General features: G+C 43.8%; 1 protein-coding gene across 12 annotated transcripts in view; it reads left to right on the top strand.

The window, feature by feature from the left end:
* Window positions 1–23,244, top strand: part of Cadps (calcium dependent secretion activator) — a 420,141-nt gene that overhangs the window by 97,707 nt on the left and 299,190 nt on the right. For all 12 annotated transcript variants that reach the window (XM_051139845.1, XM_051139831.1, XM_051139822.1 and 9 more), the window contains exons 2-3: window positions 10,441–10,554; window positions 18,603–18,935. In XM_051139845.1, the coding sequence (XP_050995802.1) occupies window positions 10,441–10,554; window positions 18,603–18,935 (447 nt within the window). The remainder of the gene's footprint in view (window positions 1–10,440; window positions 10,555–18,602; window positions 18,936–23,244) is intronic.

The raw sequence follows: 23,244 nt of genomic DNA, 5'->3' as shown, positions 1-23,244 counted from the left end.
AAGAGTCTGTCATATGCAGGAATCGCTAAATCTGTGAAGTTCTTTTTTTTTTTTTTTTTTTTTTTTTTTTTTTCCCCTTTTACATTTCTCTCCGTCTCTCACCTTTGAAAATCCCCTCCCTTCTCCAGCTCTCTCCAGCCAGTGCTGGGTAATTATGCCTGTCCCTTCTCACTGAAGCCTGAGACTCCTGAGCATAAGGCAGCTGAGTGCTGGGAGGAGGGCAAGTGTTAGGGAAGGATGGAGGGAATGTCTTCTTAGCCCTTAGAAGAGCTTCCCAGGGCTCGAGGGTCTCAGCCAGAGGATAGCTATAGGAACTGAATGGGATGAATTTTAAAGGAGATCATGTCAGGCCGGCTCTGATAACCTGCAGTTCTCTAAAATCAGAGAAACGGGTTTCAGTGCGTAGTCTCTGAGAGGCAAAGTGAAGCAGAGGTAGCCCCTGGTATCCTAAGGCTTTGGGACCTGCCTTCCATCACAGATCTCTCCAGCCATTAGCTGTCCCAGCCTTCCCTCCTGTGTCCTGGCTAATTAATGCAGCTGTTGTGTCCTTCTAGCAGAATTTAATAAATATCTTTTAATTCTTACAACAGTTTGTCACAGCTCAGTTAATTCAGCCAGTATGTCTTAACAGGAGCTGCCAATTTTGTGCAACAGAATGTTTGTAAAGTATCCAGTGGGGACCATAGCTCAGTGTTAGAGCAACCTGTAGCATTCATGAAGTATATACATGCATGCGCACATGCGTGTGCACACACACACATGCACACACACACACACACACACACACACACACACACACAAGGTTCTAAACTCTTTAATACCTGGGTTCCTACCCCAGACTTTCACAATAAGAACATCTGTAGTGGGGCCACATTCAACTATATTTTCTACGAAGGGATCTTGATACAATCTAGCCGTTAATTAATAATGAACATTTAAACTGTATTATAGATCATCTTCTTTATTCTAGAAAAGCTTTAATACTGTGGAAGGAAGGCACTGTCTTTCTCAATCACGTTCTACCTTAGATTTTTAGACAGAATTCTTCACTGAACCAGGAGATTACCAATTTGGTTAAATTGACTGGCCCACAAGCCCCAGGAATTCTCTTTTCTGACTCCCTGGTGCTGTGGCTACAGAAGATGTTATCTTCTCAGCCAGCCCTTTATATTTTTAAAGAAGTTTTAAGTTCATAGAAACATTGATCAAAAAACAGTATCACCATGTGCTTGGTATCAGCACGTGCCCACAGCAACACAATTTTCCCTATTCCCACCATCTTGCATTCGTGTGGTAAATCTGTTTGCTATAGCTGAGGGGCCACAGTCCACTCACTATTTTTAGCTAAAGCCCATAGTTTCCATTAGAGTTTGCATTTCTACTTTTAGTGCTTTCCAATTTCAGATGACTTTTAAAACTTGGTCCCCATTTAATCTCTCTGCCTCTCTGGACCTTGAATAGCGGTGGTTAGATTAAAGCAGTTGAGAGTTCTGTGGCGCTCCAAATACCCAGCAGCCTGCAGAGTGGCTGCCAATCAATTGTCCCTTTGTCACTGCTCATTACAGACAGGACAAGGTTCTTATCGAAATCGATTTCAGCAATGCTCATGGTCTCCGTTTGTGAGACGTCACATTGAAGAATCTTGTGTAGCCTATACATAGTCTGTATTTGGGGCTTTTCACACTATTCTCGAAAAATAATTGCTACAGATAAGTTTTCTATTAAACTCTCAAGGCCTTGGATGCTGCTCGCTGATTAGCAATCTCATATGTCATTGGGCTGCGCTTTTTTAACCTGGTCTCTAGCCAAATGGAACTGCCTGTCATCTCATCTCCGGTCCTCAGTGTGTTCACTCTGAGATCTGAACCTAAAAACTAACAAAAGAAACCCTTGCTGTGTCCTCCAAAAAAAAAAAAAAATTTCCATTTTCTCATGCCTGTGCACTCCTAGCTCACACACCCTTCTCACAGCTTCCCCGCCTTCTCACCTTCCTTTCTCTTCTCCCTACCATCCCTGTCTCTGTAACTTGAGATCCTGTTCTGTTTCCGACCCTCTTCTCAAATGTCACAGCTTACATGAAGCACTGTCCTAATTGTACATGGACTCCCAGAGCTCTCAAACCATGCCTCTTTCTCTCTTGTTCAGAGTATGTCAATGGCTTTGCAGTGTAAACCTTTACCTTGGCATGTGGGGCCTGCACCATGCTCTGTTCCCCACTGACTTTGTCCCTATGCCCTGCTCTCCTCAATCATGACCTTCCCTCTTCATAGCTACCAAGCAGCATCCAGGCCATTCAGCTCACCAGTCACAAGACCAGTAAGTATGGACACACCACAGGGATCTTCACAGTGTTCAGTTGTCTGTGTGCTATGCATAACTGGATTCTCTGGTAATTCTACTTTTACATTTTTAGAGGAGTATTCATAGCGACTGGAGCACCATCTTCAATTGAAGTAATGACTTACAAGACAATTTTAACTATCTCACATATATTCAAGAAGTGAATACAGGGGAGCAAGTTTATAAAAGTAGCAAACATTGAACTTTGCTCATGTTAGAGTTGACTGTTTCAACCCAGCACCATGAGCGAGACAGTTTCCTGCAGTTCCTTAGCCTTTGTAAGCTTTGGGCAGTACTCACGATGATACGGCATTTTTGCATATTACATAATAACATTTGTTGACATTTAAAATGCTTGCATGACTCAATGGACAAACGGAGGAACAAATTTCTCTGACTTTCATGGGTGATTCTTTCAAAAAGCCAGAGAAGCCAATGGATCTGACTGTGCTTGAGGATAAGACATCTACTGATATGATCTCAAATTTCACATTTCTACTAACATATAAAAGAAAAATTCTTTGAGCCTTGCCATGGTGCTGGAGATGACTGTCCCATTTACCTAGCATGGCTGTCAAAATTCTTGTTTGGAAAACAGCAACATATCCACAGAAGGGTGGGTCCCCTCCGGGTGGGTCCCCTCCCCATACCCAACCAGAGAATACTGGGAACAGATTGAATACGGAGGCACAAGTGTGCATCTACCTGCCTCTCTTCATCCAAAGCAAATTTGAAATACTATTAAACGCTTCAAATGTTTTCACTACTAACTTTTAAAAATGTTTTCATACAGTGTATTATTTAGGTTAGCATATAATGAGTTTACTCCTGCTAGTTTTAATGAATTGATAAATATTTCAAACCACCCAGTTTTAATGTAAGCTACAATAGACATAAAGAGATACAGTACAACTTGCCTAAAGGAAGCCCTTTGGGGTCCTTAGCAGTGTTTCAAGTTCTGAAGAGACTTAAAAACAAAAGGCTAAGGGCTTTCAACAAGCCTTTGATGTGAGCCTTTGTTGGTTGGCCTGGCAGAAGAATCCAAGTGACTACTGCCCCAGTGCCTCCAAGGTGGAAGAAAAACTTATTTCTAAAGAATGGATTGCTTTCAAGGGCATGGCGCAGTCTTTCTCTGTTCTATAATTGGTGGGAGTGGCCCTCTGTTCTTCCTCTATTCCACATTCCCTTCTCTCCTTTTTCTCCTCTGTCCCCATTTTTACTTGATCACTGTACCACTGTGCTATTTGGAGGTTACTGCAGCTGTAACCTAAGGCCTTGCACATGCTCACTGTGCCAGGATGCTACTGTTCTAAACACTGAACATTCATCCCATCCTCCTTCCAGCTGTTCGTCCTGAGTCATTCTCTAAATTCCCTTCCCGTCCCTCTTTTGGAGAGTCCTGTCTTAAACAGGGTTGACTTACTGTCTCCAAGAGTCTGTCCTTTCAGGTGAGAGAACTCTTGGTGGTAGTGTCGTATAGTGGTCCACTGTTCTTATTCTTTCTTGCTTGTTCAAATAGATTTTTAAGAATAAGTGTGATCAATGTTTTTTTTTTTAATATTACTTAATGATTTTAAAAGTCACTTAATTTATGGAGTACATACAGACACACCACCTCTAACACCAAAGGACAGCTCTCTGCTCTCATCTGTCCTCAAAATTATAACTTGTTAGGTTCACACTTATAGGATAGCTACAGATTCTTTTGTCCCTTATACAGTTGTGTAAGAGGAAGCACGCTAACCAATGAATGCCTTAACAATTATGCTTTCTTCTGTGACTGCAGAAAGCCACACATATAATAAAAGAAAGGCATGTGGCTGCAAATAAGAGAAAGCATATAGTGTTGAAAACAAGCCAGGACTCATTTATTTCCCCCATCATTAAGTCCGGAGATCCATGTTAACACTGATTCAGTAGTTCACTGTTTTTGTAATGGCCATGGTCTTTCACTCCAGCTGTAGACTCTGTGGTTGTTTTTTCTGTCCAGAAGAGAGGCAACGGTAAAGGACTGATGGTGTCTCTGAGTGATCTCCTTTCTGTAAGGATTTCAAAGATGTCCTCTAAAGTCCTTAGAGATATCTGGCACTGTCGCTTGGCCATCCCTACTTTCAAGGAGACTTGAAAGGAATAACGAGCTTTGTAATCCCTAAATTGGGAAGAATAAGGAAGAAAGGGTGAAGAATCAACCACATTCATGTAATATCAAAAGTGAGTAACTAAACAAAATGAAACATGAAGATGAAAGGTGAAAAGTAAAAAGCTTGTAAGGAGAAAACAATGTTCTACAAGGACACAGCACTGTTCCTTGCTTCTAGGGGACAGACACCAAAGTGAATTTCCTGCCCAAGATTCTGCAGTATAACCAGTATTCAACCAGAGCTGGCTCTGACTTCACTGTTCTATTTCTTAAGACGAGCACTTAGAACACAATGTTTTTCCCTCACTGAAGATCCATCTCACACTCCTGCCAAATGCTGCAATGAGTTACAAATGGCCTGAAGGGCAGTGGGAATTTCCAGACCTTGGTTAATGAAGTAAATTGAATCCAGGGTGTCTGAATGGCTCTAGCGAGAGCTGTAACCCTCTTACCTATGACCTGTCTTCTTTCCCAGGTTTCTGCTCTTGGAACTCACTACTGCAACTCTCAGCTCTGACCTTGATGGCCAGGTGGCGTCTGTACCTGTTAAGTGCTGTTAGATAGACTTCTATTTTAGGAGGCTCTGTCAGTAAGTGGCTTGTACAGGGTCTATTTGTTTAGACCCTGCATTGTCAGTTACACTAGGCCAATTCTTCCAGTTTGTTTGCGGAAAGTCATCTTCTGGACCCAGTCCTATCTGCAAGGTCAGTTAACTTTCACCCAGTCCTGAAGGAGCTTCTCAGATCTTGGTACTCATTATTTTATCTTCACATGATTTGAGAGTTGGTTAGATTGGAAAGTCAATTTTATGAGAATGTATGGATCCTGTTCTTTTGATGTGCTTTTGCATGTTGTGATCCATTCAAACAAAGTTATGTTAGATAATATCAATATTGACAATGGTAATGGCTTGAGGGAAATCCACAGGACCAGTGCAATGTGAAAGACATTAGCCTGGGGACACAAGCTTGACGCTTGGTCAGGGAAGGTCCTCCTGGAGATATGGGCTGGGTTGAATCCCTGGGTAGTAACTACCTGGAAAAACAGAAAGATAGACTTATCACCTCATCAGAGAGGAGGCAGGACAAAGACTTCAGACAACAAAGGCTTGGAGGCTCCTGAGCATCAGAGAGAAACAGCAAAGTGCTGGAGCAGAACAGAAAAAAATGGGTGCTGAGACAGAGCAGAATGGCACATGGGGGAGCAGAGAGTACAGCCTCAGCTAGGACCTTCCTTGGACCTGTTCAGTTACTCTCTCCCCTCAATGAAATTGACTGAATGTGCCAGGCAGTGTGCTAAGTCCCCATTCCTTTTTCATCTTCCAGACAATCCTGGGACACAGGTCTTATAGAGTTCCCACAAGGCTTAGGGAATGCTGTTTTCCCAAGCTTGGAAGGAAGTGGGCATAGCAAAAATATAAACTAATGTCCTTTTGACACCAGTGTCTGTGCTCTAACTCCAACTCCTGCCCTCCCCTGTCTCTGAGTGCACTATCATGTGTGACTCCTTCAGAGTACTGAGGATTTTGTAGCTATGTCCAGTTTCTTACAGTCTGGTCCTATCAAGGGAATAATCTGTGCAGTCTAACGGTCAGATCCACCCATGGTAGCTAGCATAGGCTGACCATTCATGCCATGTCAGGCCTTGCTCTGAGCACTCTCACTGCAGTCTTATGCAATCAGCTTTGGCTCCACGACACAGAAGCAAACACTGAGATAAATATAGACCCCTCTTCACCCAATGAGATGAAGCTAGAGAGCTTAGCGATTAAGTGCTCTAGAGTGAGGAAATGGTAAGTGTCGACCAGAAGGAGGTAATAGGAAACTTCAGGTTCTGCTGCCAGAGCTACCCTTGCTCCCCTGTGGCTGAGAGCTTACTGTGCCCAGAGAACTGTGGGTTGCCTTGGGTGGCTTTGTGGCATTTGTTCTCTGAAATGAACCGAGATTAATGCCCTCAAAGGTTTCTTTGAAACCAGAATTTGGTCCATGACACCGTTGACTTTGAGAAGCCAATTGGCAGAGACAGGAATTGAATCTTAAGTGGCATGTGTTGTTGTCCAACCATACAGGGAAAGACAGCCTCTCTTCTAGAGCTTAGTCTTGCTCTTCTGATCAGCGGCAGTCTTTATCCTCGAGATTTATGATGCTGAGGCCTTTCTCCTTATCTCATGCACCCACTGTGCATCTGGCCTTTTGCATACACCAAGAACACTGAGCATAGAGTTTAATTACATCTAGATCAAAGGTTAATTCAGAACAAGCAAACTGTTAATTGTGTGGACATGATAAGGTACCCACATCTGTCTTCTTGCTTTTTCTCTTGAGACTTTTGTATTCTGTAGTTTCTCTCCTCTGAAATCCTAGAATATAATTTGCTCTAACACTTTCTGCTTTTTCCTTTCCATATAGATGGCATGGCCCTTAGACTATGCTGGGATGTTGTTCGATCACCCAGTGCTTTGGCATGGAGAGTGAGATCAAGGAATGACTGTGTTTTGTTGACTGGTGGATGAGCTCTGGGTACATGTGGGCTCCTCGTAAATGCCTGCATATAAGTGAGCTACATGCTTATTTATTAAAAGTTCAGGTACTGGGTCGCTTTAGTTGGCAATCAGTCTTGATCACTCAGATGATGCGTGCTCCTAATTTTATTTCAATTACTTGAGTACTATAGACTAAAGTTTACCCAAGGTTGCCTGACCCCAACATCTCACAGGGCTAGGGCTGAGCTCCCTTGGAAGGCATCCTAAACATAAAGTCTGTGAAATGCCCTGGTTTATCCTGAGTGGCTGGAATTCTGACTTGAAAGAGCTTCATCTCACCTGCTTCTCAAGGATTCATGCTAGCACACTGTCTTGTGAGTGGGTTGCTTGCTGCTGTACAGATCAGTTCAGTTCCAGGGGCACACAAGGTCACTGTGCAGTATTCCTGGGTCTGAAAGGACAACGCAGCACAAGTGAAGATCTGAGTTCCTTCCATGAGCTAAGGCTATACTGTTCAACATGCCAATCCCAGCCATGTGCAGTGACTCAACTGTGATGCCTTAGAAGTAGAAACTATGACTTATTTCCAAGATACAGAATTACACAAATGAGATAACTTATCACAAGTTCATGTCATAATTACATTTTAAAATGGTTTGGGGACATATTGGTTAGAATAAAGCATTTTAAAATGGTTTAAGCTTCACAAATATGCCTGATGTTAAGTGGTGGATTCCCTAGAACATAGCAAGTATGGCTCTCAGGGCAGAGAGATGACTCAGTCCTTAAAATGCTTGCTTCACTAGCATGAGGATGAGCTTGACCCCACGTACAGGTAGACACCTGCGATCCCAGGTGTCTTGGCCCCACATACAGGTATCTGTGATCCGGGTCTCCTAATCCTGCATAAAGGTGTGATCCCAGATGTCCTAGCCCTGCATACAGGTAGACACTTATTATTCCAGGTGTCCTAGCTCCACATATATATAGACACCTGTGATCCCAGGTGTCCTAGCCCCGAGTACAGGTATCTGTGATCCCAGCACCCGTGGACAGATAGAAACTTCTCATCCCAGCACAGGAAAGGCAAAACAAGACAGATCCCTGGAACTTGCTTAGTGTTTAGTCTGGCCTAGTCTGTAAGCCTCAGCTCCCAGTGAGACACCCTGCTTCAAAAAACATGGTGGATGGCGAACAGTAGCCAAGGTTGACCTATGGACTCTTCTTACCTACATACATATGAACTAGCGTGAATCCGTACACATGCAAAAATGTTTTTAAAAAGCATGAATTTTCTTAAAGTTCAATCTTTACCTCTTCTCTTGTCTGTACCATCCCTCCCACCACCACCACCACCAGTTCTCCGAAACTTGCAAACTTTAGTCAGAGCACCCCAGCTGCCAGTTATGAGCATTCTGAGAACTTCTTCTTGTTTTATTTCTTCAATAGAAAATCAAATGAGGTTTCTGTCTCCTAGAGCAGTACACTTTACTTTCTACTTGTAAAGGTATTTGAAATCCGTAATGAAACTCAATACCACTTTAATTAACAGACAAAATCGTATTTGTTGTATGCAAACTGCTTGTATTATGTTCCCACTGTGGAGTGGGTCAAATGGGCACAGGCATCACCCCTCACAAACAGCATTTTTGTGGTAGGAATGCTCACAATCCCCCCTCCACACTGTTAAGGAGTACAGCATCTGAGCTGTGGAGGTAATTCCCTGGTGGAATGCTGCCCAGCATGCAAGAAGAAAAAGAAGCCATGGGAAGTATGGACTCCACCTCTAGTATCATACACAGGGGTGTGTGTGTGTGTGTGTGTGTGTGTGTGCGCGCGCGCACGCGTGTGCACATATGCATGCACGTGCACACACACAATGCACACCCAAGTATGCACAGCACATGCATACACATACAGATGCATGTTACGGGCAATCACCCTGTCACCTTGCTGGGCAATATACCTTAATTTGTGAAAAGAACTCATGTCACTGAAGAGCTGTCACCGCATAAGGCAGTGGGCAGTTAGAATGTTTACTGTATTCCAAATGGAAAACTGGGTGGTGGGACCAAATGCGTTTATTTAAGGCTAGCCTTATGCTAGAGAAGCTTCAACTCCCTGCTCAACCCAGAGTGCGAATGGCTTTTCCACAATGCTGTGGTAGCCAGACATCACCGCGCTTCTGGAAAGCTGTTTTTCTATTTAGAACTGAGATTCTCTGAAGCATGTCATCCTTCATTTTGAAATGTAACATTTTTCAAGGTATATTTACCTTTTTAGAAGTCAGGCCCTTGAACCCTCCAGTACTTTATTAACTTTATATAATGTCAACAGAAGCTAGAGCTGTTTCGAGGCTACCCACAGATAGCATCTTTGCTGCACTTTTTATTCATTCAGTCTAAATCAACATTAATTGACTGTGTGTCACATGTAAGGCGCTAGGGGAGCTCCAGGGAAACCTTAGTGAAAAAGATAGCAAAAATGGGAAAATGCATTTTCTCAGATACACATTTGCCTTTGAGTCACATGTGAGGAAGTCTGAGCCTGAGCTGGGGTTCTGGGTACTTCTTATGCCGGTGCAGATGATGCTGAGGGAGGAAAGCAGCAGCGACAGAGCATTCACAAGTGAAGGAGGAGGATCGTTTAGTCGGCATGAGTCTTACAGGACTGTCTTCCTTGGAGATGAAGATATTGGAGTTGGGAGGGCAGGGCCTTGTACATGACGACTGCCCAATGTGCTACTTCGCTCCCTGCACCTCAGTGCTGCTGCATCCTGGTCAGGGGTATACCTACACCACTGGAAGTTCCAAAGCTTCTGGGGGACACAAGCTGCAAGGCACTGAGACCTCTGAAGAGCCTGCAGGTGGGGTGTCCATTATGTACAATGGAGTGTCCGCTAGGCAACGTTCCAACTTCTTTAAAGTTATAAATAAATAAACAAACAAGCCTGCTTGTTTGGTTGGCAGTATTTGCTGATTTCTGCAGTATAAGTAGTCCCACGTGGCTGATAACAGCAGCCAATGATGCATCCCGAAATGTGAATCTGGGAAGAGATATGACCCAGTTCTCTACCGTTTCTATCTTACAAGCACTGTGCCTATAAATAACCACAGACACAGATCAAAGTAAGAGATGAAAAATAGCAAATTCTGAACATCACCAAGTATCACTCCCTGAGAAGTGTTTCAACAGCCAACTCACTTTTAAAAGTTGGGAATAAAAAAAAAAATAGGTAAGTAAATAAGCAAGCCTGCTTAATAGCACTTGCTGACTTCTGTGGTAGGAGTAGTCCCACATGGCTTTAAAGCAATGCACTAAACTGTGGCTTGCATTATTTTTAGTGCCGACCTGTGCTCCAGACTGCTTCAGAAAGCTTGCTCACTTTTCAGACAGGCCCCACTCTGATAGGTGGGCATCTTGGTTGCCAAGTCCCTGTTTACATGAAGCCTTCAAGGTGCTCTTTTTCTCTCTGCAGATCAGCAAGCAACAGCTGCAGACTGTCAAGGACCGGTTCCAGGCTTTCCTCAATGGGGAGACACAAATCGTGGCTGATGAAGCCTTTATGAATGCAGTCCAGAGCTACTATGAGGTAAGTGCAACCATCCTGCAGGATGAGGTCAGTCAAGGCTGCAGAGGCCCCAGCCAGGGCTACTGAGCTGAGAAAGGCAGAAGAAGGCATAGCACCTTGGCTGATGCAGAGGGCTCAATAGTCAGGAAAGTGGCATTGCAGTGCTTGCCTTGAGGATTTTTTAACTTCACAAGTATTCTTCCTGGAAGCACACTCTGCCCATCATGCGTGCATCATTAAGGATACTTTCCTGATGTGTATGTTTTCAGATATGGTTAATTCTTCTTTGCCAAGCGATTTACCTTATACAGTGGTCCATCATTGTGAACCACGTGGATGTGATCTGAATGTGGAATCCTGTGTCCCAGGTGCTGGTCTCCATTGTCAGAATAGATGGCAACCCTAAAAAAACTAACTCATAAACATTCATAGTTTGGGGGCACCATGCCATCATTAATGCACAATAATCATGACAAACGGTGAAATGACTATAAAGAAATCGATCAAAGCTTTTCCCTATGGGGTCACTTCGTGTGTGTTCTCTCCACTTCCTTCCTGCCCTCCTTTCCTCACTCTGTCTCTAAATCTGCATTGCTGTAAGGGCATGCAGTTACCCACCAGTCGATGCCACCACACCTTGGAAAAGAATCGAGGACATAACAACACTCTCCTTCTCACTTAGAGAATTGTCCTCATGTCATGGAGACAGTGGAGCAAGTCATGTGAGCGCTGGTAAGCTGCAGACTGTTGCTCCTCCTGCTCCATAGCATTGACTAGTAAGCTGAGAACCACAGACGCATTTAATGTGCCACCTCCCTGGTGGGGCTTCCGTATGGGGCTATTTTAGAAGTTCAGGCTACTTTTATATGGGTCCCATTTTAAATCTTTTCTTTTAAATATGACAAGTAGCAACTGCTCTTGCCAGTGATAAAATGTGCGATCTCAGTCTTATATGGCCTTGAATAACTTGAATATCTCTAATGAAATATCTTGATGGAAACTGCCTGGAAACGAAATGGATCTCCTCCCCCCGCCCCCCCGCCTCTTTCCACCAGATTCTAAAAGCCAGTGGGAGAGAAATGAGAGGATGCTTGTCAAAGCAGGCAGCCCCTTCTCGTGTTTATGCTCATCAAGTGGAGTTTATAAATCTGTATATTGCAAATCCTAATTAGGACGCTCATTTGACTAACGACACAAATTAAAAGAAAGTGCCATTTCTATTAATTAAAACTGAAAATTAATCATCATCAGCAACATACTAATGAGTCTTTGGAAGTTATGATATCTATAGTGATTTGCTAGTTTCCTCGATAGTGGCTAGCTTTATATGCAAGAACCCCTTCTGGGTCTGAGAGACTACAGAGATGGAGAATGACTGAATCTCCTGTTAGGATTTGGGTAGCACAGGAAAGAATGTAGGGATTAGAGGTGCAGCTTCTGTCTTCTTTAGGGAGGCTTTAGTGAGCATTAGATTCACATTTCTGGAAAATCTAATCTGCTAAAATGCAGGTGAGAGATCAGGATTAGTACTGTGCCTAAGAGACCTCCAGGGGGTGATACCTTCCTTTCTCCATTTCCCTTCTCCCCTGGGCTATGGAGAAACTGGTACCCTTTCCACCCCACTCAAGGATCCACATGCACCCCTGTCAGCTTTTACCTCTGCCAGAACTCTGTTACAAATGGCCTGCAGCTAGGTCAAACTGCTTTCAAGACACAAAACTCCAGGGCTCAGGCTAGCCTTAGCCATGGTTGCATTCAGAGATACCTCTGTCCTTCATCCTGCATTCTCTGCATTCAAGGAATACATACAGATGTTCCACCAGCTTAGCAACCCTAGGGACAAAGGAAAGACACTTTTTTTTTTCTGAGAAATCCTGTAAAAGCCCAGGACTTTTTCATAGCAGTAGGCTTTAGCTAGCTTGACTACAAAGCTCAGGCCAGGTCCATCTCTCTAACCTAAATGTAAGCTCAGCCTGTTCCATGCATTGTAACAAACTATATTGGTTTCCCAGGGAGAAATTGAGAGTTATGGTTATTGTCATTTTGTCAGAACTGTGTGGCTGTATTTTCAGCAGAGGAAACCAAGGATAATCCTTTCTCCTTCATTCTCCCCCCCTCCACCTCTCTCTGTCTCTCTCTCTCCCCTCCTATCCTTCTTCTTCTCCATCTCTCTCCTGTTTGCAAGTACACACCTGTGCATACATGCATATGTGTACTTGCGCATGTGTGCGCGTGTGCACGCACGCGCACACACACACACACACAGACACACACACACACACACACACACACACACACACACACACACAGAGTCCCCACGCCACCATACCATTTCTTCCCATTTCAACCTACCAATAGCAATAATGTGACATTTTAAAGAATAATAGAACATGACTTCTTCAAAGACAGTGAGAGTACTACAGTAGACAAGTCAGTCATAAGCATTACCGTTGGCTGCTAGGGGATGAATTGTCCACATATTACAGTGGTAAAGAGTCATTATGGGAAAATGAGAGAGGCTGAGAAGGACTGTCCTTTACCCACTCGTGCCTACATCCAGCCCAGCTGAGCCAGACTCACCATGCTTAGATGCCGAAAGAACAAAGGAACACACATTCTGATGGCTATGAAGAGTACGCAGATGGACTTTGTTCCTTCCTAGTGGCTCTGATTGCCAGGGGAAATCAAACAGGCTGCAGATTAACCCTTTGGTCTCCTGAGTTATGGCTGTGAGGCCCAAGGACTACAGTAGGTTCCCTCATGTCTGATCCAGTCGTTGCATCCTTTTCACACCCACACGGTCTTCAGGCCAGGCATCAAGGCACCATCAGGATCCCCAGATTTTTAGATAACTGTCTCATAAGTTTGAACCTCAATTTCTTCATCTATAAAAGTATCCCCCCCCCCGTGTGTGTGTGTGTGTGTGTGTGTGTGTGTGTGTGCGCGCGCGCGAGCACGCACGCGCGTGTGCACATGTAGAGGTCAGAGAACAGCTCACCAGTGGCCTGTTCTCTTGAGGCAGGTTATCTCTTCCTGCATCTGCTGTAGATTTTTGTATGAGTTCAAGGGATTGACTCCAGCCATCAGGCTTGAGCTGTGTGTGAATGCTTCACCCACTAGGCTGTCTCCTTGGCCAAGAATAATTTACTTTTTAAAACAGGAAATGATCTTCCCTGGCCTCAGTCTGTCAACAAGAAAGTGGGAGCTAAACCAGGCTCCCCTGCAATGTGCACATCTGTTAGGTTTGAATGTGTTAATTTATAAAACAATCCAGAGGTTGCTTAGCAACTGTGAGGGAAGGCAGGGCTAATGAATGAGCCTTGTGTATCTGCATGGCTTCCATCTCTCATCAAGCCTGTCTAGGAGATGGCAGAGGACTAGCGAAGGTCCTGGATAAAGCTGTTCTCAAGGACGAAGCCCTCATATCACAGTCACTGAAAATGGAAAACACACAAAGAATACAAAGAGATAATATGAGTAGTCATACAAGCTGATGCCAGCTTAAGCCTCAATTTTCTTTGACTGACTAGGAAGCCAGGAAACTTAGGGTCCAGCTAGTGCCCTCTTTCTCTGGATGTGTTACTTCCTTTTGACACCCTGTTTCCCCCCCATGTCCTCCGTATTCAGCCTCCCTTCCCACACTGATATTCTCATGGCTCCTCCTGTGGGGACTGAAGTCACATCCTACTTCTTAGCTGATAAGTCACTTTTCCTTTCAAAGTTCCTCAGCTCTGTCCTTATCTAAGACGGAGGCTGGATAGGCCTGTGTTGGTGAAAGAGAATGAGGTCAAAAGGGGTTAAGTGACTTCTAAAATTACCACTATGCCTTTGATATGTACTGAGTGACTACTCTGTCCAGGAAGGGACCAGAAGAGCTAGAACATCCAGAATGTACTGTCATCATCCAGTTTGCTCCTGGCTATGGGTTCATAGAATATTGGTCCTAACTCACTTGCTTGGAGCCCCACGTATGTGTCTTCCAACTCCTCTTTTCCCATCTCACTCTGATATAATCTGGTTAATCAGTAGGGGTTTTGCTGGAAAACTCTGTGCTGTTCTCCAAGTGTGTATTGAGCATCCGCTATCTGCCAGACATTATCTTAGGTACAACTAATGTTACAAGCTAAACAAGGAGCTTGTGAGATGGCTCAGTTTATAAAACATTTGCCATGCAAGTGTAAAGATCTGAGTTCGGATCCCCAGAACCCATGTAGGTAAAGCCGACGTGCACAGTAGCATATGTCTGTAATCACAGTGATTCTAGGACAATGATTCATGGGACATAGAAAAAGGAGAAATTCCTGGATCAGCTAGCCTGTTGCAGGCAGCAGTGAACAAGAGATCCTGTCTCAAACAATGTGTAAGGTGAGGACCAATAACTAAGGTTGTCTTCTGACCTCTGTACACAGTAGCAATTATGAACACGCACGCACACACACACACACACACACACACACACACACACAGTAGAGGAGGAAAAAGTTTAAAATGAAGAATAAAAAGTAAAATCTATAACACTATCTTCCCAAAACTTAGAATCTACCCTGAGATTCCAATATTTACCAAATAGCCTTAATATTAGGAGAGATGGAGGCTAGGGAAGGGCATTTGCCGAAGTGAATGTGGTGCCAAGAGTTTAATTGGGCTCTCCTTGGTTTGTGGGCTCCTGGCATGGACAGCTGAGGAGGGAAGCATGGCTCCATTATTGATTGATTATTTCTGAACTCTCATGATCATTGAAACCCTTTTGTTTACGTCACCATTGCTCTTTACCTGTCCCCTATAAGGACCTCTTGGTTGGGTCCTTCTCTTCTTTACTCACATTCACTCACCATCCAAGAAGTGTATACTTTTGAAAGGTTTTCATGCACACCATAGATCCCCACATCAGTGCCCCTACCTCCTTGGTTCCTCTCAACTACTGTAGACCTACATAGGCACCCCTGGCTACTGGCTTCTCCTTGACCACCATAAAATCCCACATAGGAGCACGTGACTGCTGGTACCCCTACTTGCTAGCTTCTCCTTGACCACCATAGAATCCCACATAGGCACCTCTATATGCCAGATTCTCCTTGACCACCATAGACCACACACACACACACACACACACACGCACACGCACACGCACGCGCACGCACACGCACGCACACGCACACACACACACACGCACCCTTGGATGCTGGTTTCTATGCTGTCAGTTGTCAGTCCAGACAGTTATCATTTTATATGAAATTATTAGGATGATTTCTGTTGAATTCTGTGAGTGCTCAGTCTATGCCTTTCTACTATTGTACCATAGTATCTAGTGTAGTATGTCCCACCTAGTATGAGCTCAAAGAAAGAACTGAATGGTCATGAAGACATTGCAGCTGAAAGGATAATGCTAAGACCTCATGATTCAATTTTCTCAGCCTACAGATGTGAAATTAATTGAAAATTCAGAGAGGGAGGGTGATTTATCTCAGGTGACACAGAATCTTGGTTTTGCATCCCCATCCAAAATGCTGTATTATCTTCCTCAAGAGGCCTCAACTTGCTTCACAACTTTACTATTATTCTGTGAGTGTGTGTGTGTGTGTGTGTGTGTAAGTTGGAGATTGATATTGACTTATTTCCTGAAACATCATCTCTCATTGAGAGCAGAACTTGCACATTTGGCCTGGCTGGATGGCTAGTGAGCTTCAGGGTTGCTCCTATCCTCACCTTGCCCGTGCTAGGGTTATAGTTGCACATCATCATGCCCAGCTATTTAACATGGCTGCTATGGATCAAACGCAAGTCTTCATGCTTGCACATCGAGTGCTTCACTGACTGAACCATCTCTCTAGCTCCCTATTCTTTAAGGCCTAGGCCTATAGCTGAGACTCATAATATGTCAGGTTAAGCAAATCCTCATTAAGCAGTGCAGGCTCCAATGTCTTCCCAAGGTGAGACATTGAGTCAACAGTAAATGGAGGCCACATTAGTAACAATTTTTTTTACCCAGTATGACTTTGTCATGATGCATGAGGCTGCCTGCTTTCCATCAAGGCCCTAAACAATCCCCTTTCAGAGCAGGCAAGGCAGGACCTTTATGCACCTTCTGAAGCATGACCAGGATAGAGCTCCAAAGTGTCAGTTGTTTTCTTGTCTGTGAATCCAGAGAGACAGCACTGGCACCTTGTATTATGATCTATAACTGGGTGTGAGTTCCCAAGTGTGGGCAGTGGAGCGAGAGAAAATTGTTAATAAATGGCATCCTCCCAGGACTCATGCAGAACAACTTGAAGGTCTTCTGCTTGGTGGTAGAGCGCCCCAAAGGGACGAAGAAAGCAGAATAATGTCAAAAGGCCATGTGGAGACAGAGGTGATAGCTTAAAAGGAAAAAGTACTTGCTGCACAAACATGAGGACCTGAGTTCAAATCTCTGGAATGCGCACTGAAAGCTAAGCGTAGTTGTGTGGGCATCTGTAACCTCCTCACTGTAGGTTTGTGGAGTCAACAGCAATACTGGGCATTCTGTGCCAGCCTATCTCCAGGTTAAGCAACAGACTCCATCTGTCTCAAGGAAATATGATGAGAAGCAATCAAGGAGACCAATCAGTGTCCTCTCTGGGCTCTGAGTATCCACCGGAGTGGGTATTCATACACACCTGTGCACATATACCATGCACACAGCCATGTGCCTGTGTACTCTCTCTCCCTCCTGAACTCTTCCTCTCTTTCTCTCTCTCTCTACCACCATGTCTGTGACTGAACACTACAATCAGGCAGTGGTAGTTATGATGGGCAAGTCCCTACCCCTCTGTGGAGTTCTGGTTTCTCATCCACACTCAGGTCCAACTTGTGGACCACAGGTCCTACATGACTGAGGACATCTATGAAGGCAGCCCACTATGGAATCATAAACTTACTGAAACCACTATGAATTCTTGTGATTTTTTTTTTTGGGGGGGGGACTTGGCTGTATAGTTCTTGGGCATTTGTAGATGCTAACATCCTGTTGCAATGACAAAAACTTAGATGCGCCCTTCAGGGTAGCCTGAACCTAACAGCTACATTATTTTTAGTTCTTTTTCAGAGCACCATGTGCTATCCAGAGACTGGAGATACTGTGAGATACATGGATACACTCCTTGCACTTGTAGAATTGCATGTCCATCAAGGAGACAGAAAATTAACACATATTTTCCTGGTACTTAATTCCAGTTATGATAACTATCCTTTAGAGAATAAATGAGATACATGTAGTGCTTAACATTTAAGTGCCCAATGCTAGATACTTAATGACAATAATAACAACTTCTGTGGCATTTAGGGATCCAGACGCCACTGTAAGTGCTCTTTTTAAAATGACTCATTTAATTAAAACACCTATAGAGAGTTGATTATTACCTTATTTTATAGACAGGATCACCAAAGCTTTGAAGAGGTTCACTTAGCACAGTTTACACAGTCACTGAGTAGCAGAGGCAGAGGAGGACCCACCCAGTCTAGCCACAGCCTGTGCTCTCAATGCACGTGTCATGAGGTCAGTCTTTGAGGATTTTGTAAGCTCAGTAATTCTCTCTGCTGTAGTCCCGACTTCTACACTTTTATTTAGACTGAAGGCATTTAGGCTGAGTTAAGCAATTCACACGTTTTTAAATAGCTCTTATTATAATGTATTGCTGTAATTGTTTTCACACTGCAATTGGTGCTGGTCTTTTTCAGACTTACAGATTAAGCTTTATCAAAGTCTTGAAGTAGAACAAGCAACACCATGCAAGCAAAGTGCAATAATATCTGTGGCTTCAGGCATTCTGTGAGGGTCTTGGGACACATGCCCTCAAATAATGGGAGCTACCATACTATTTTTATTCACTTTAAGATTTGGGCACTGAAGAAAGGGGGTAAGGGACTTGTCTGAAATTACACAGCAAGGACCTCTCACTCTGATGCAGTCAGAGGTTCATGATGTGACTGAATTGGCTGGTAAGTAGAAAGTGACTCATGCTGATGCATTCCATGGTACATGGGAAGGATGCAATTCCGGACAGTGGCACCTCCATGCCTGATCCAATCTTTCTTGGACCTCTCTCACTCAGGTGTTCCTCAAGAGTGACCGTGTGGCCCGCATGGTGCAGAGTGGGGGCTGCTCAGCCAATGACTCTCGTGAGGTCTTCAAGAAACACATTGAGAAGAGGGTGCGCAGCCTGCCTGAGATTGACGGCCTCAGCAAGGAGACTGTGCTGAGCTCCTGGATGGCCAAGTTTGATGCCATCTACCGTGGTGAGGAGGACCCCAGGAAGCAGCAAGCTCGAATGACAGCCAGTGCTGCTTCGGAGTTGATTCTGAGCAAGGAACAGCTGTATGAGATGTTCCAGAACATTCTTGGGATCAAGAAGTTTGAACATCAACTCCTGTATAATGCCTGTCAGGTAGGTGTCTATTCTTTGGGCCCAGAACTATGGGTCAGCAGAGCTCATGATGACTTCTGTGGGCCACTTCTTAATGGGGAAACATTCAAAAATCATGTTTTCTAAGTGTGCTGATGAAAGATTGGCTATATTGAAGACTAGATTATAACTGTGCTTTTGTCAGACTTTAAAAGCCACTGAAACATTTATGTGAGCTCTGAAGTTATTCCTGGGCTCATGGACCCTAGGACTGGCCTCATTGTGGCTGACGAGTAAGCAGGCCCCAGGAGAACAGAGAAGCCTTGGTGTGTAAAGAGCTAACAACCAAAACTATGACTTTATTACAAAGATGGCTCTGCTGTAAAGTGCAGAGTGTGTGCAGGGTGAAGCATTCCTATGTCTCCAGCTAAGGGGGAAACTCAACACAGAGCTTGGGCATCCAGAGTGATTGACAAGGGAATCCTGCTTGATTTTGAGTTATATCACAGCACAATTCAGTCATGCCATGAATCTCTGACTGCATCAGAGAGGTTGCCCATTCATTCTGATTGGTCCCACCCCCAACAGTCCTGCCTTTCCCATGGGTGGAGACTTGGATAACAAGCTATGGGAGTTTGTGATCTCCTGCTTACCCATCTGCTGCTATCCATTCCTTCCCTTGGCAAATATTCACTGAGTTTACTGCACAAGGCTTTGAGCTAGTTTGTGTGTGACACTTGAGACCATGTCTAAAATGCACATTGCATCTGCATCCTAGAGAAATTCAACCTGAGGCCATCCCAGGAATTTGAGTTTCAAATAAGGACATGCCTTCCTGGTAGCTATGTTGTCCATCCCCCTGTGAGAGCTGTTAGAGTCCCTCAGCCTTGCTCTGGTCCCTCTGCATGAACTCCAGGCACTGCAGCAGGTTGAATGGAGACAGTGTAATGGATTATCCAAGAGCTGCCCTTGTTTGTTCAGACACATAGAGACTGAGAAAAACTCTCTTCTGGCCTCTCACTAGCTTTGGGACCTTGGGGTTCTGTGGCCCTTTCCATGATGGTTTGTAATTATCCTGTGTTAAATATTGATCGAACCTCATGATGCCACGTACTTCATCCAGTAAGAGCTGAAGAATATATTCCATTGTAAATGTTTTCATTAACTTTTGCCAAGTTGAAGATGATGCCCTAGAAGCAGCCATGCACTTAGCCCCATTGTTAAATTGACAGAAGAATGAAAGGAATGTGGTGCTTATCCTTAGTAGAAAGCATTGGGCTTGGTTCTTATATTTTCCAGTTGAGCTTTTCTAAGTTTCTAAGCTTTTTATCTTAAGCATATGTTTATTTTATAGATCAAACAAATAGGAAAAATCTCAGCAAATCAATAGTGAAAACAATGGGAAAGGGAGAAAATGACCTTTTGAGTCATTTTCTAGTGTTTTGCTATTAAGACTGCATCTTCGTGCCTTTGTCATTTCCAAGGTTTACCTGTATGACAATTTGATAGTCTTACTACACCTGCTCAAATTCACTTTCTTTCTGAGCTCATCTTTACCTTAAGAAGTAATGTGTGTGAAATCCCACCTTGGATGTACAAGCCTTTCTTTTTTTTAAATACACACATTAACAGTGAAACATAGCTATTAAAATAGAAGCCTATCATTATTAAGCCATCTTAGATCATTCACAGCACTGGGGATGTGCGAGATCAGTCAGAGCAGCCGGTGCTCTGACATGAAGGGGGTGGGGGCATCAGAGGCAGTCTCTAAGGCCACACTGACCAGAGCAGCTAGGTTCCACCTAATGTGTGCCTGAACTGGCCACAAAGGAAAGATCTAAGTTACTCTTTCCCACCACTTCCTGGTTGGGTGCATGTGGACAGGTCAGAGAGGATGTCAAACCTCTCTGAGCCCTGTTACCAGGAGTCACAAACGAGAGACTCAAATCCTCTTTCTCAGAATTCATTCCACTTTGCAAAACACTGCCAATGCACAAGAGCCAGAATATGGACACATAATTGAGTTGCTTTCATCCTAGACCCACTGACATTCTTCTGTTGTTTAGCTTTACATTTTCTATGCCTTTGTGAACTTATAAGACAGACAATTGCTAGGCTCTTCCACAGCAGAAAATATACATAGCATTTTCCTCCTATGCACACCCCTTCCTAGGGGAAGGTGGAATCTGTTTTGAGGAACTGTGTTCTGCAAGTTTCAATGATGTCCCTTTCTGAGAAGCTGTCAATGACTGCCAGTCTCCTCCTAAAGGAGAAGTGGAATTTGTGAAAGAAAGAAAAAAAAAAAAAACAAGTATATATCAATTCTGAATCAGTTGTCTGTTGTAACATGCTCTGTCTATCAAAACACATGAAGAAAGCAAGGAACCTTCATAGTATTCTCTTTATTGCCTATGAAAGTGTCCTATGGCTTATTTTGTTTGAGCATATGTGTATTGACTTCAGGGGGAAAATTGCTTATATACCACCTATGATTCATTGTAAAACCACTTGCAACCTAGTATGGTGTCAGTGTTGTTTTCATTTTTCGTAGTGCTGGGGAACCAGTTATCTGATCATTTGAGTTGAATCCCAAAGCTAACTCACAAACCCAAGGTGATATCACTGAGATCCGTTGTGTCATCTAAGAAATGACCCAACGACTGTCCTGCCCCAATCTTCATGAAATCCAAGGCTGTGACCTGTTGTCATGATGCAGTACTGAAAGTATCTTGAAGATACAACCACTCCCCTTTTCTCTCACTTGTTGTCAACTGTATTCCCAGCCGATCAGGCATTTGCTACTGCCTACACTTGTGGTTTTACGTTACAAGTTATTCTCAATTACATCATTCTAAAGCATGTGAACATCTCTCTGGAAAGAATGTTGCAGGGTCTGGGAGGAGGGCTTCATCAGAACAGTGCTTCCTACAGAAGCATGCAAGCTAACCCACATCAGTGGGAAGGGAAGCATGACAGTAGGCAGTTGTAAACCCAGCACTGGACAGGTGGAGACAGGAGGATGCCTGCGGCTCACTGACAAGCCAATCCAGCTTCATTTTCAATTCCCGAGTTCCAATGAGAGGCCTTGTCTCAAACAACAAGGTAGGTAGCACCCGAGGAAAGACATTGAAGCTTACCTCTGACCTCCATATGCATGCGAACACACACACATGACTATGCACCCACAAACACTCAAGTGCACATGTGTGCACATACATACACACACAGGCATGCACACAGGCATGTGTGCACAAAGACACACAACAAAAAGAAAGCCACGATGGAGTTCTCTGATTATGTGTTAGAAAGAAACAAGGATACCCTCATAAGGCAGCTGGTGTTGAAGGGATATGGACGAAAAAAAGATATTTCCTTTAGCTTCAATTCTTGTATTTGAAAAACATCATAGTGAATAGTGATTGTATGCTACCAGCAAACCATCAGCAGCATGCTGCCAACCTTGTCCAGAGCCATCATCTGTACCCAATGGACAGTGAGGATAGCATGCAGTATCCTCCTACTGCTGGCCCAGAGATGCCATTGCACATCTGTAAATTTCTAGAGTGTTTTCAGATAAATCTAGAAGGCCTGGATAGAGACACGTGGAATGTGATTTCTCAACCTATAAATACCTTTACATTTTTTTGGTTTGTTTGCTTGTTTGTGGGTTTTTTTTTTTTTTGGTTTTTTTAGGGGCTTTGTTTTTGTTTTTGTTTTTTGGCTTTTGAAACAGGGGTTCTCTGTGTAACAGCTCTAGCTGTCCTGGAACTCGCTCTGTAGACCAGGCTGGCCTTGAATTCACAGAGATCCACCTGTTTCTGCCTCCCAAGTGCTGAGATTAAAGGCATGTGCCACCATCGCCTGGCATATCTTTACATTTCTAACACTGAGTCCTTCATCACTATAGAATTCTCATTCTTTCAACACTTCACTTCTTTCCTTCCAACCATCATGTTTTTGATGATGCAGTTTATCTTATTACTGCTGCCTTGGACTTGATTAAGACTTGGCAGCTTTCCACATAGTTCATTAGACTCTGAAGGGAAACCTCAAATTATCAGGCTTTCAGCCGTGACCCAGATTGCTGAGTTCTATCATGCCTCATTACAGAGCCCTTAATCTCCACATAACAGCACAGCTTTTTCCTGGGTCACAAGTTCCCCAGAGAAGTGGTGGCTGAAAATTTGCTTCTTGGTGCTGACTCCATTTCTTAATCACTACTCTTATCCCTGTAACAACAATGAAGTTCTTTGTAGATAATAGTCTCACAATAAATAATTGTTCAGATACTTTGAAATTCTGGAATAGGCAGTTGTATTGCTGGCCTAGTGGTGCTGTTTAGGAACATACC

Source organism: Acomys russatus, chromosome 3 (assembly GCF_903995435.1).
Source record: "Acomys russatus chromosome 3, mAcoRus1.1, whole genome shotgun sequence".
NCBI lineage: Eukaryota > Metazoa > Chordata > Mammalia > Rodentia > Muridae > Acomys > Acomys russatus.
Note: the sequence above shows the minus strand (reverse complement) of the source record. Positions and strands in the feature narration are given on the sequence as shown.